The 11,582-nt window shown below is 42.6% G+C and overlaps 2 protein-coding genes across 2 annotated transcripts; both read right to left on the bottom strand.

Moving 5' to 3' along the window:
- Nucleotides 1–2: 2 nt before the first annotated feature.
- On the bottom strand, nucleotides 3–3,930 carry fbxo5 (F-box protein 5). The gene is made up of 5 exons (XM_046358398.1): nucleotides 3,570–3,930; nucleotides 2,189–2,866; nucleotides 1,274–1,364; nucleotides 817–1,014; nucleotides 3–623 (listed from the first exon to the last, which is right to left on the bottom strand). Exons 2-5 carry the CDS (start codon nucleotides 2,830–2,832, stop codon nucleotides 366–368), a joined length of 1,191 nt encoding a protein of 396 aa, XP_046214354.1. The 5' UTR covers nucleotides 2,833–2,866; nucleotides 3,570–3,930; the 3' UTR covers nucleotides 3–365.
- A 140-nt stretch (nucleotides 3,931–4,070) lies between these two features.
- On the bottom strand, nucleotides 4,071–11,248 carry mtrf1l (mitochondrial translational release factor 1-like). Its single transcript, XM_046358397.1, is given in 8 exon segments — nucleotides 4,071–4,538; nucleotides 6,506–6,642; nucleotides 6,757–6,874; nucleotides 7,012–7,175; nucleotides 8,263–8,299; nucleotides 8,301–8,447; nucleotides 8,603–8,682; nucleotides 10,487–11,248. Coding segments are annotated over 8 exon segments (1,338 nt in total). The 5' UTR covers nucleotides 10,932–11,248; the 3' UTR covers nucleotides 4,071–4,328.
- Between the last annotated feature and the right edge of the window lie 334 nt (nucleotides 11,249–11,582).

Raw genomic sequence — 11,582 nt, 5'->3', positions numbered from 1 at the left:
AATCCCCAAAGATATTTTATTTCAACAATATAAATATTTACATCTCACATTTAAAAAGATATATTTACATACAGATATTCCATTAAGAAATATTCAATTAATGTACAATTCAGGTAAAATGATATTTTTTGGCTTCCAGTAAGATTGTCGCTTTCTGACGACTAATGCCGGACAACTGACATCACGGGATTGTCACAGAATACAGTGTGTTCTAACACAGAGTATTCCAATAGCCCGAGATCCTTTTGGCCTGAGAGGGGGCAGTGTGTTAAAAGGTCCATGACTAAAACTAATAAATAAGATTTGAAATGTTGTTGGTTTTAAAAAGGTTAATGATTGAGTCTTCATCCAGGGCTGCATTGATCTCACAGGCGTCTGACGTTCCTCTTGCTGCGAGCACTGCCGATGAGGATAGGGTTAGCCCTGGAGCTGCTAGGCCCCCGGGCCAGCCCTGTCTGGCAGGCTGAGGAGCCATGAAAAGGGCCCTGGCACAGGGTGCAGAAGTCAAATCCACAGCTGAGGCGGGTACAGGTGGCCCTCATGGCGTCTGCATTGTGCTTGGCAGGAGAGCCGCAGCGTTTACAGGGTTTCAACGACTCGTGCTGCTTCAGCAAACTGGCAGCCTAGAGAACAAAACCAAAGGTTAAAAAAAGACTACAGAGCATATCTCACTCATTGTATCATTTGTAACATGAACATGTCAATGACTTTCTTGGAACTGATTGAAGGGTGACACCAACTCTCAATAAGTACACACACTGAGCACCATCATGTCCTCTGAACAGTTACAAGCAAAGTGGATAGCACAACCCTCACCTCTTGGTATTCTCTGAAGCGAGATTGCTGGGAGCAGTACAGCGTCTGTGTACCTTCTCTCTGGGAGCGCGTCCTATAGGTAGACTTCTGGATAGGGGTTGAAGCTACTCTCTGCATACAGGACATCACAACCCGGGACAGCGCCACATCTCGCGTCAAAGAGCCCACATTCTCCAGTCCTGCAGAGGTTCTTGTGTCCTACAACAAAAATGGACATTGTCATTTATCAAACAATATTCATACAGTGGATTACCCCATGGTTAGGTAATTAACATTGAAGTACTGGAAGGGGCCCCTGTAAATGAATCCAGATAAAGAACATATCAGCATAAGGGATTAGCAAAGTTGGGAGCCGCTGCAAGCTAAAAAACAAACCATCAATGTGGTTCAGAACTATTGCCACCCGATAAAGGGTATACAACGACTATAGGAACCCCAGTTAAACGTAAGCGCTTACCCTGAGTCGCTCTTTAGCCTGGTCGCATCTACAGAGTGCAGACTTGTTTTGGCAGATTACTTTTCTCCAGGTCTTGCTCACTTTTCTACAGCTGTGAAGAAAACAAAACCACCATGAATGAACAGCGGTGTAAAGTACTTAAGTAAAAACACCTGAAAGTACTACTTAAGTAGTTTTTATGTAACAATTTTTTTATTTTTTACATTTACTTAACTACATTCCCAAAGAAAAGTATGTACTTTCTACTCCATACATTTTGAATGCTTAGCAAGGTAGGAAAATGGTTCGATTCACATTTAATATATATATATATATAAACTTTATTTAACTCGGCAAGCAAGTTAAGAACCAATTCTTATTTTCAATGACGGCCTAGGAACAGTAACTGCCTTGTTCAGGGGGAGAACAGATTTTTTTCCCCTTGTCAGCTCGGGATTCGATCTTGCAACCGTTCGATTACTAGTACAATAATCACTAGGCTACCTGCCGTCCCACATCCCTGGTCATCCCTACTGCCCCTGATCTGGCGAACTCACTGAACACATGCTTCATTTGTAAATCATGTCTGAGTGTTGGATTGAGCACTTGGCTGTCCGTAACTTAAATAAGAAAATGGACCAGTCTGGTTTGCCTAACATAAGGAATTTGAAATGATTTACACTCTTACTTTTGATACTTAAGCACATTTTAGCAATTACATTTACTTTTGATACTTTAGTATATTTAAAACAAAATACTTTTACTGAGCGACTCACTTCTACTTGAGCAATTTTCTATTAAGGCAACGTTATTACTTAAGTATGACATTTGAGAACTTTTCAAACCACTGTCAATGAATACACAAGAGTATAAAGGCATTTCCCAGTTGAAAAACCTCTACAACTGTCATAGGACCAGTAAAGATCACATGTTTACCTTATTAAGTCTACATCTCCTAGCAGAAGCAGGATCCTTGTGAGGATGTGCTTCATGTCCCTCTCTAGCAGTGCTTTTAAAACGTCCATACATTCAAGGCCCAAGTGCCCACCAATAACCCTTTCAAGGCCAGAGTCCTCTGCTAGCCTGCTAATGACAGACCAGTCATAGCTTTGGGTCCTCTTGAAACTGTTGGCGAGTTCTTGGCATACAGCGTGTTGAAACTTCAGTATGGGGAGTTTTGAGGCAGTATGCGTAGCCTTGTTGTGATAATCAGCAACTGGAGTACTTGGGGAGAATATATGCTGTCCTGGAGACTTTTCTAGTTCCTTTATGTTATCAAAGTCCTCTATCTGGCTGTTCTGTAAAGACAGGAAACCGCTGTCCTCGAATGCTTCACAGCCTAGGTTCACCCCGTCAAGGTCCACATTATGTTGGTTATTCTCCTTATTGTGAACACCTTTCACATCATCCTCGAGGCAAAAGTTTGCAGCTGTGGTGACACATGGTGAGAGCTGTGATTTGGCTACTACTTGGGCGCATTCCTTTAGTGGTGAGGTTCTCAGGCCAGACTCCTTGTATGTGACATGTTTCTCCATGTCGCATGGAAATCGGGGTTCCTCGTAGTTGGACGGATATTTCATTTTTTTAATGACTGATTGTGTTCAAATTGTAACCCTGAGGTAGAGAAGATAAAAAGTTGCATTAGCCAGTTTCATCTCAAACAAAACGCGCCAAACTGGATAGCTAGTCAGAACTACAACACGTTGTGCATCAAACCAGTGGATTGCCCACTTAAAAAGTTTGTTATATTCTCTAAAATGTAACATTAGGTAGATATTGTTTGGTTGATCAAAAAGTAAAGACAACGTAGAACTGCAATCTCTCCAAAGGGCGCACTCCTAGTTCCCCCCAATTTAGCTTGTAACATAGCTAGCTAACTGGCTAGACAATTGAGTAAAATACTGTAGTTAACTAGGAAAAGACCATCGTTAACGCTAGTCGTTTGCAGCATCATTTCCAGTAACGTTAACCTTCGTTATATTAAAGATAATGTTGACTGTGGTTATTATATTCATAGGATAGCCAAGGCTAGCTAACCTCTAATTTTACGCGCGTATGTTTAGCGCTTAAAAGTGAAACTGTAATATTGATATTAACGTCATTGCAAAATGTATAGCTACAAAGCAGTTTAACTACCGAACGTTAAATTAATATTAAACTTCATAGCTAGGTAGCTAAGCCAGATAGTTATGACTAGTCAAATTGGTTATCATTTACTAACCAGCCTGCATCAAATGAAATGCGACATATCATAGCTGAACACAAGTTAGCTAGCTATAATAGAAAACTTGAGGTAACGTAACAAAATGTTTCATACCTGTAACTTTAATGACTTCTTGATTCCCACCTATTTCTGCTGTTAAACTTTTGCTAACGACATTAGCTCGCTAAGCGGGGTTTCACAAACTTGAGAACTACTTGAATGAAGACAATATGAAAATGCGCCTGTTTCCTAGCTACACATTTGAAATCCGTGTCCAAAAGGCGCACACCAATGAGGACCAAGCACGGCAGTTACCTTTAAACCGGGAAACAAATGGGAGTAGAGAAAAGCGCACGCTGACGTTATACGTCAGAGCGCAATAGACCGCTGCATTTTCCCCCCAGTATTTCAAACAAATACCATTAGTTATTTTCAGTTTAAAAACCTTTCTTGGAAAATACAGTAGAAAATATGTCGAGGTGTACGCGACTCGTTTAAATATTGGTGCAATGATTTTTTTCTTATTCTTTTAAAAATGTGTTTGAAATATGGGAAAAGAAAAGAGCAGTCAACACAGGATGAATAAAGTAATAGGCAGTCACTGACAAATACCTGTCATGTCATACACAAATATAATTCATTGGGCAATACTTTGTCTCTGCTGGGGGGAGGGGGTACTGATGTATTTTGAAGTTTTACTACTAAAAGAGAAAAAAGCAGTTTGAGAACTGGCAGTTCACACCCATGGGCGGAGTGTGTAAAGTGGGCTCTTAAACTAAAACCATGAAGGCAAACAAGCAAACAAACACACTGATCTTGCAAAAGACAACATGCATAGCTTCATAGATTTAATGTAAACTACCACATAGACTATTATTGATCAGAGTTATTTTCTCCAAGAATGTCCATGAGAATCTCCTGATTAGAGAACTCCTCTAGTGCCAAATTCATTTCCTCCAGAAGCTCTTCGCCCACAAGAAACTCCCTGACATCATGCACTGTTTTCAAAATCCGATGATCTGTGATTCGGTCCTGGGGAAAGTTGTAGGTCCTGATTTTCTCAGATCTACCTTTGGTACCAATCTAAAAAAAAGGATAGATTAAACATAGTCAATAAAGAAAATGTGCTATACAGACCAACACTTAGTGTAAAAGCTTTGTAACCAACAGACAGCCGGCAACTATTTGAGTTCCAGTAAATCAGTAAATCTTCCAACAGACAACTTTCTCACCTATGTCAGCCATGTCGATTCTATCATTGCAAACCATATTCACTTTTGCCCATTGCTGTCCATTGTCTTTCTACAACACTGTCTTTTTGAGAGTTCAAGTCTAGGTTTTGTAAATTACTTTGTAGTAAACATACAGTGCATTTGGAAAGTATTCATACCCCTTGACTTTTTCCACATTTTGTTACATTACAGCCTTATTCTAAAATGTATTAAATTATTTCCCCCCCAATCTACACAAAATACCAGATAATGACAAAGCAAAAATAGTTTAGAAATGTTTGCTAATTAATAAAAAATAAAAAACTATCACATTTACATAAGTATTCAGATCCTCTACTCAGTACGTTTATGAAGCACCTTCGGCAGCGATTATAGCCTTGAGTCTTAGGCATGACGCTACAAGCTTGGCAAAGCTGTATTTGGGGAGTTTTTCCCCATTCTTCTTTGCAGATCCTCTCAAGCTGTCAGGTTGGATGGGGATCGTCGCTGCACAGCTATTTTCAGGTCTCTCCAGAGATGTGTCGATCGGGTTCAAGTCCGCGCTCTAGCTGGGCCACTCAAGGACATTCAGAGACTTGTCCCGAAGAAACTCCTGCATTGTCTTGGCAGTGTGCTTAGGGTTGCTGTCCTGTTGGAAGGTGAACCTTCGCCCCAGTCTGAGGTCCTGAGTGCTCTGGAGCCGGTTTTCATCAAGGATCTCTCTGTACTTCACGCTGTTCATCCTTCCCTCGATCCTGACTAGTCTCCCCGTCCCTGCCACTGAAAAACATCCCTAGAGCCTGATGCTGACACCACGCTCCACCATAGGGACGGTGCCAGGTTTCCTCCAGATGTGACGCTTGGCATTCAGGCCAAAGAGTTAAATCTTGGTTTCAACAGACCAGAGAATCTTGTTTTTCATTGTCTGAAAGTCTTTAGGTACCTTTTTGGCAAACTTCAAGCGGGCTGTTATGTGCCTTTTACTGAGGAGTGGCTTCTGTCTGGCCAGTCTACCATAAAGACCTGATTGGAGGAGTGCTGCAGTGATGGTTGACTTTCTGGAAGTTACTTATATCCCCACAAAGGAACTTTGACTGAGCTCCAGAGTTACCATTGGGTTCTTGGTCACCTCCCTGGCCAAGGCCCTTCTCCCCTGATTGCTCAGTTTGGCCAGGCAGCCAGCTCAAGGAAGAGTGTTGGTGGTTCCAAACTTCTTCCATTCAAGAATGATGGAGGCCACTGTGTTCTTGAGGACCTTCAATGCTGCAGAAATGTTTTGGTACCCTTCCCCAGATCTGTGTCTCGACACAATCCTGTCACAGAGTTCTACGGACAATTCCTTCAACCTCCTGGTTTGGTTTTTGCTCTGACATGTATTGTCAACTGTGGGACCTTATAGACAGGTGTGTGCCTTTCCAAATCATGTCCAATCAATTGAATTTACCACAGGTGTACTCCAATCAAGTTGTAGAAACATCTCAAGGATGATCAATGGAAACACTATGCACCTGAGCTCAATTTCAAGTCACATAGCAAAGGGTCTGAATACTTATGTAAATAAGGTATTACAGTTTTTTTTTAATACATTTGCAAAAAATAAAAAATACAACTTTTCACTTTGTCATTATGGGGTATTGTGTGTAGATTGATGAGGAAATGTTTTTATTTAATCCATTTTAGATTAAGGCTTTAACTTAACAAGATGTGGAAAATGTCAAGGGAGCTGAATATCTTCCAAATGCACTGTATGTAAAACTTTGAACTGGATTTTGATATCCATTCCTTGTATAACAATTTTAACCAGGAACAATATTGTATATGTGCAGTTCAGATTCGTACCTGGACTTTCCGTGCAGTATATCGCTTACTGGTCTCTTCTTCCAGCCTCATACTATAGAGTTTGGCACGTAAAACCTTCATGGCCTTCTCCTTATTTTTCAGCTGGGATCTTTCCTGCTGGCATTCTGATACCACACCTATGACCCCAAAACAGAGATAAAACGCCATTGTTTTCAAATCAAATCTATATAAGAATAGGAGTTTCATACTCCACTGTCTGATCCTTGCGGAATTGTATTGGCTGAGATTACCTGTCGGTAGATGAACTATTCGCACTGCGCTGTCTGTGGTGTTGACATGCTGGCCCCCGGCTCCACTCGCCCTCTTGGTTTCAATCCTCAAGTCCTTCGCATTAACTGTGAAAGTGATCTGAAAAATAAATAATGAATTGAGCACTTAGCAAAATAAGTCTGTACTTAATCTTTGGTAACAGTGGTAATGTTACCAAAGAAAGAAGGTAAGTACAAGGTAAGTACAAGGGCCAAATGCTTCAGGGAAGGTCTCACCTCTGTAGGCTGGGGTAGCACTGCCACGGTCATGGTGCTGGTGTGCATTCGGCCCTGTTTCTCAGTCTTAGGGACTCTCTGCACGCGATGCACACCTGCCTCAAACTTCATCCTCTTGTAGCTCTTAGGACCACTGACACTGGCTGATGCATGACGTAACCCACCTGCAGACAGTTGACATTCACACACACAAAGTTACCATTCTGCCTGGCCGGTTCCCCGTTTTCCACTGGGATTCTCTGCCTCTAACCCTGTTACGGGGGCTGAGTCACTGGCTTGCTGGGGCTCTCTCGTGCCGTCCCTGGGGGGGGATGCGTCACCTGGGTGGGTTGATTCACTGTTGTGGTCGGCCTGTCTGGGTTCCCCCCCCCACCCCTTGGGTTGTACCGTGTCGGAGATCTTTGTGGGCTATACTCGGCCTTGTCTCAGGATGGACCTGAGCCCTAGAACCATGCCCCAGGACTACCTGACATGATGACTCCTTGCTGTCCCCAGTCCACCTGGCCATGCTGCTGCTCCAGTTTCAACTTTAGGACCATGTCCCAGGACTACCTGACATGAGGACTCCTTGCTGTCCCCAGTCCACCTGGCCATGCTCCTGCTCCAGTTTCAACTGTTCTGCCTTACTATTATTCAACCATGCTGGTCATTTATGAACATTTGAACATCTTGGCCACGTTCTGTTATAATCTCCACCTGGCACAGCCAGAAGAGGACTGGCCACCCCACATATGCTCTCTCTAATTCTCTCTTTCTTTCTCTCTCTCGGAGGACCTGAGCCCTAGGACCGTGCCCCAGGACTACCTGACATGATGGCTCCTTGCTGTCCCCAGTCCATCTGACTGTGCTGCTGCTCCAGTTTCAACTGTTCTGCCTTATTATTATTTGACCATGCTGGTCATTTATGAACATTTGAACATCTTGGTCATGTTCTGTTATAATCTCTACCCGGCACAGCCAGAAGAGGACTGGCCACCCCACATAGCCCGGTTCCTCTCTAGGTTTCTTCCTAGGTTTTGGCCTTTCTAGGGGAGTTTTTCCTAGCCACCGTGCTTTTACACCTGCATTGTTTGCTGTTTGGGGTTTTAGGCTGGGTTTCTGTACAGCACTTTGAGATATCAGCTGATGTACGAAGGGCTATATAAATAAATTTGATTTGATTTGATTTGATAAAATGGAGTCAGTTGAAGTTTGGGTAAACACTAGCAACAGGAATGGTTTGACAACCACAAACCTGTTAATGTGACTGACCTATTTCACTTTTCATGTACTCCAGGATGTCAAACCCCCCAGCCCTGGTGTGCTGCAAAGCTCTGGTACATGTCAAAGACCTCTGCAGTGAAGAGCATGGCCTCCTGACCTCCGACCCCTGCGGTGACCTCCAGGACCAGGTCACTCATGTCTGACTCCTCCTCAGGGATCAACAGGGACAGGATCTGAAGGAATGTAGAAGAATCAGACATGACAGTTTAGTAATTTTCTCAATCTATGTTTTCCATACTGATTCGATTTCCTTTCGCCATCCTAAAAGTGCTTTAATCAGTGTCATATTATTCCGACTGTAGGGGGAACTTAAAATGCAGGTGTGTACCTTTTGTCTAACATCTTGAATCGCTTTCTGACAAGCCTCCCTTTCAAGGACTGCCAGGTCACGCATGTCTGGGTCGTCATCTTAGAAAGGAAAAACAATGTTTCTTATTTCACTGAATTTACTATCAGTGAAAGATCCATTTATACCGAACAGAAATATAAATGCAAAATGTAAAGTGTTGGTCCCATGTTTCAATACGCACAAAAAGCTTATTACTCTCACATTTCACACATTTGTTAACATCCCTGTTAGTTAGTTAACATTCTTTGCCAAGATAATCCATCTACCTGACAGGTGTGGCATATCAAGAAGCTGATTAAACAGCATGATCATTACACAGGTGCTGGGGACAACAAAAGGCCACTAAAATTTGCAGTTTTGTCACACAACACAATGCCACAGATGTCACAGGTTTTGAGGGAGCGTGCAATTGGTATACTGACAGGACGAATGTCCAATAGAACTGTTGACAGAGAATTTCATTTGAACTTTTCTACCATAAGCCACCACCGTCATTTTAGAGAATTTGGCAGCCGGCTTCACCACAGCAGACCACGTATACCCGCCCCAGACCAGGGCCTCCACATCAGGCTTCTTCACCTTCGGGATCGTCTGAGAACAGCCACACGGACAGCTGATGACACAAACTGTCAGAAAAAGTCACAGGGAAACTCCTCTGAGTGCTCATCGTCCTCACTTGGGTCTCGACCTGACTGCAGTTCCGTGTCGTAACCGAATTCAGTGGGCAAATGCTCACCTTCGATGGACACTGACACACTGGAGAAGTGCTCTTCACGGATTACTTCGGTTTCAACTGTCCCAGGCAGATGGCAGACAGTGTGTATGGTGTCGTGTTGGCGAGCGGTTTGCTGATGTCAACATTGTGAAGACTGCCCCATAGTGGCTTTGGAATGGGCAGGCATACGCTACGGACAACGAAGACCACATTTTATTGAGGGCAATTTGAATGTACAGAGATACCATGACAAGATCCTGAGGCCCATTGTCGAGCCATTCATCCGCCGCCATCACCTCATGTTTCAGGATGATATTGCACAGCCCCATGTCACAAGGATCTGTACACAATTCCTGGAAGCTGAAAATGTCCCAGTTCATCCATGGCCTGCATACTCAAGAGACATGTCACCCATCAAGCATGTTTGGGATACTCTGAATCGACGTGTATGGCAGCATGTTCAAATTCCCGTCAATATCCAGCGACTTTACACAGCCATTGAAGAGGAGTGGGATGACATTCCACAGGCCACAATCAACAGTCAGATCAACTCTATTCGAAGGTGTCGTCATGCTGCATGAGGCAAATGGTGGTCACACCAGATACTGACTGGTTTTCTGATCCATGCCCTGACCTTTAAAAAAAGGTATCTGTGACCAACATATGCATATCCGTATTCCCAGTCATGGGGGACTGGCCACCCCACATAGCCTGGTTCCTCTCTAGGTTTCTTCCTAGGTTTTGGCCTTTCTAGGGAGTTTTTCCTAGCCACCGTGCTTCTACACCTGCATTGCTTGCTGTTTGGGGTTTTAGGCTGGGTTTCTGTACAGCACTTTGAGATATCAGCTGATGTACGAAGGGCTATATAAATAAATTTGATTTGATGTGAAATCCATAGATTTGGATTAGATAGATTGGATTAGATAGATTTTCAATTGACTGATTTCAAATATGAACTGTAAATCTTAGAAATTGTTGCATTTATATTTTTGTTCATTGGTAGATACAAGATGCATACATTATACACAGTCACCTGATGTAGGAACAGGTACCGTTTGTTACAATGTCAAACTCACAAGCTGCTGATACCTATTGGCCATGAGATGCCCTTCTGTTGATAGAACATCACACATTAGGTGTGGCCTCACCTTTCAGTAATGTTTCAGTTTCAGCAAATTCCTGCTGTTTTGTCTGAAGCTCTCTGGTGTACTGGATTAATGGGGCTAGTACAGAAACTCTTGTTCTCTTCACTCTCAATTCCTCTTCACCGTCCTGCTGTCCCTCTGTCATGTTGACAACTGTCAGACTATCTCTGTACTCTGTCTCCATCTTCTTGATGTAATCCTGTAGTGATCTTCTGGCAAAGATCTCGTCCACTGACAGTAACTTTGTAATCATCAATGGCCGTGTTGCATGCATAGCTCTACTATTTGGGCAAAGCTTTTGGGACGAATTTTGACATCTACCGCATAGAACCGCTCCGTAATCTCTTTGTCTTTGGGACATGACAGTAGACCCCCTCTGGTAAGAGGACATCCGGAACCGACCACACACGTTCCCTACGTGCATTTTGACAGCTTGAGTAAAAGCCATACTAAACAATGGTTCGCATAAAAGGCTCAATACAACAGTGGAACAATATTACTCTATATAATTTGTTGATTTGTTTAGCATGTTATCTAGTTAGCTAGCTGATTTGTTTTGCACTACACAACGACAGCTAATTGAAGTGATATGACGTTCTGAAGGGTTTTGGATAGTGTGTACAGTTGTATCGAACATAACGACTATTTTCCATAAATCATTTTTTTCTGGATGCTCATTTATCGTAGCTAGCCATCACCAAAGCCAGAGAAGTTGTTTGAGAGGTGCAGCTCAAGGGCGCTGACATGTTGGTTTTTGCACATAGGTAGTTGCGCACTTTTTCGATTCTCACATACCGTAAGTATGGAAATAAACACGTAAATTACCGTAAGTAAACAAATACATGTAGCCAAAACATTAAGATTTATTTGTAGTAGTAGCTACAGTATATAATAAACCGGATAGTTTGGCTCCTGGTGCTGATTTGCAAAAATATATATATTTATTTACTGCTATAATTACCTTAGTAACCCGTTTATAATAGCAATAAGGCACATTGAGGGTTTGTGGTATATGGCCAATATACAACGGCTAAGGATTGTATCCGCGTTGAGTCTGCTTTGAGTCTTACATAAGAACAGCCCTTAGCCTTGGTATACT

This window comes from Oncorhynchus gorbuscha, linkage group LG08 (assembly GCF_021184085.1).
Source record: "Oncorhynchus gorbuscha isolate QuinsamMale2020 ecotype Even-year linkage group LG08, OgorEven_v1.0, whole genome shotgun sequence".
In the NCBI taxonomy this organism is placed as follows: Eukaryota; Metazoa; Chordata; class Actinopteri; order Salmoniformes; family Salmonidae; genus Oncorhynchus; species Oncorhynchus gorbuscha.
The sequence above is the reverse complement of the archived record's forward strand: the minus strand, read 5'-3'. Positions and strand labels throughout refer to the sequence as shown.

What these genes read in the sequence shown, in the direction of transcription:
- fbxo5 (XM_046358398.1), bottom strand. Translation starts at nt 2,832, where the DNA reads ATGAAATATCCGTCCAACTACGAGGAACCCCGATTTCCATGCGACATG. An exon ending in GGAGATGTAGACTTAATAAG is followed by an intron (nt 1,365 to 2,188) that starts GTAAACATGTGA and finishes TTTTCTTCACAG; the next exon opens with CTGTAGAAAAGTGAGCAAGA. An exon ending in AGGCTAAAGAGCGACTCAGG is followed by an intron (nt 1,015 to 1,273) that starts GTAAGCGCTTAC and finishes TTTTTGTTGTAG; the next exon opens with GACACAAGAACCTCTGCAGG.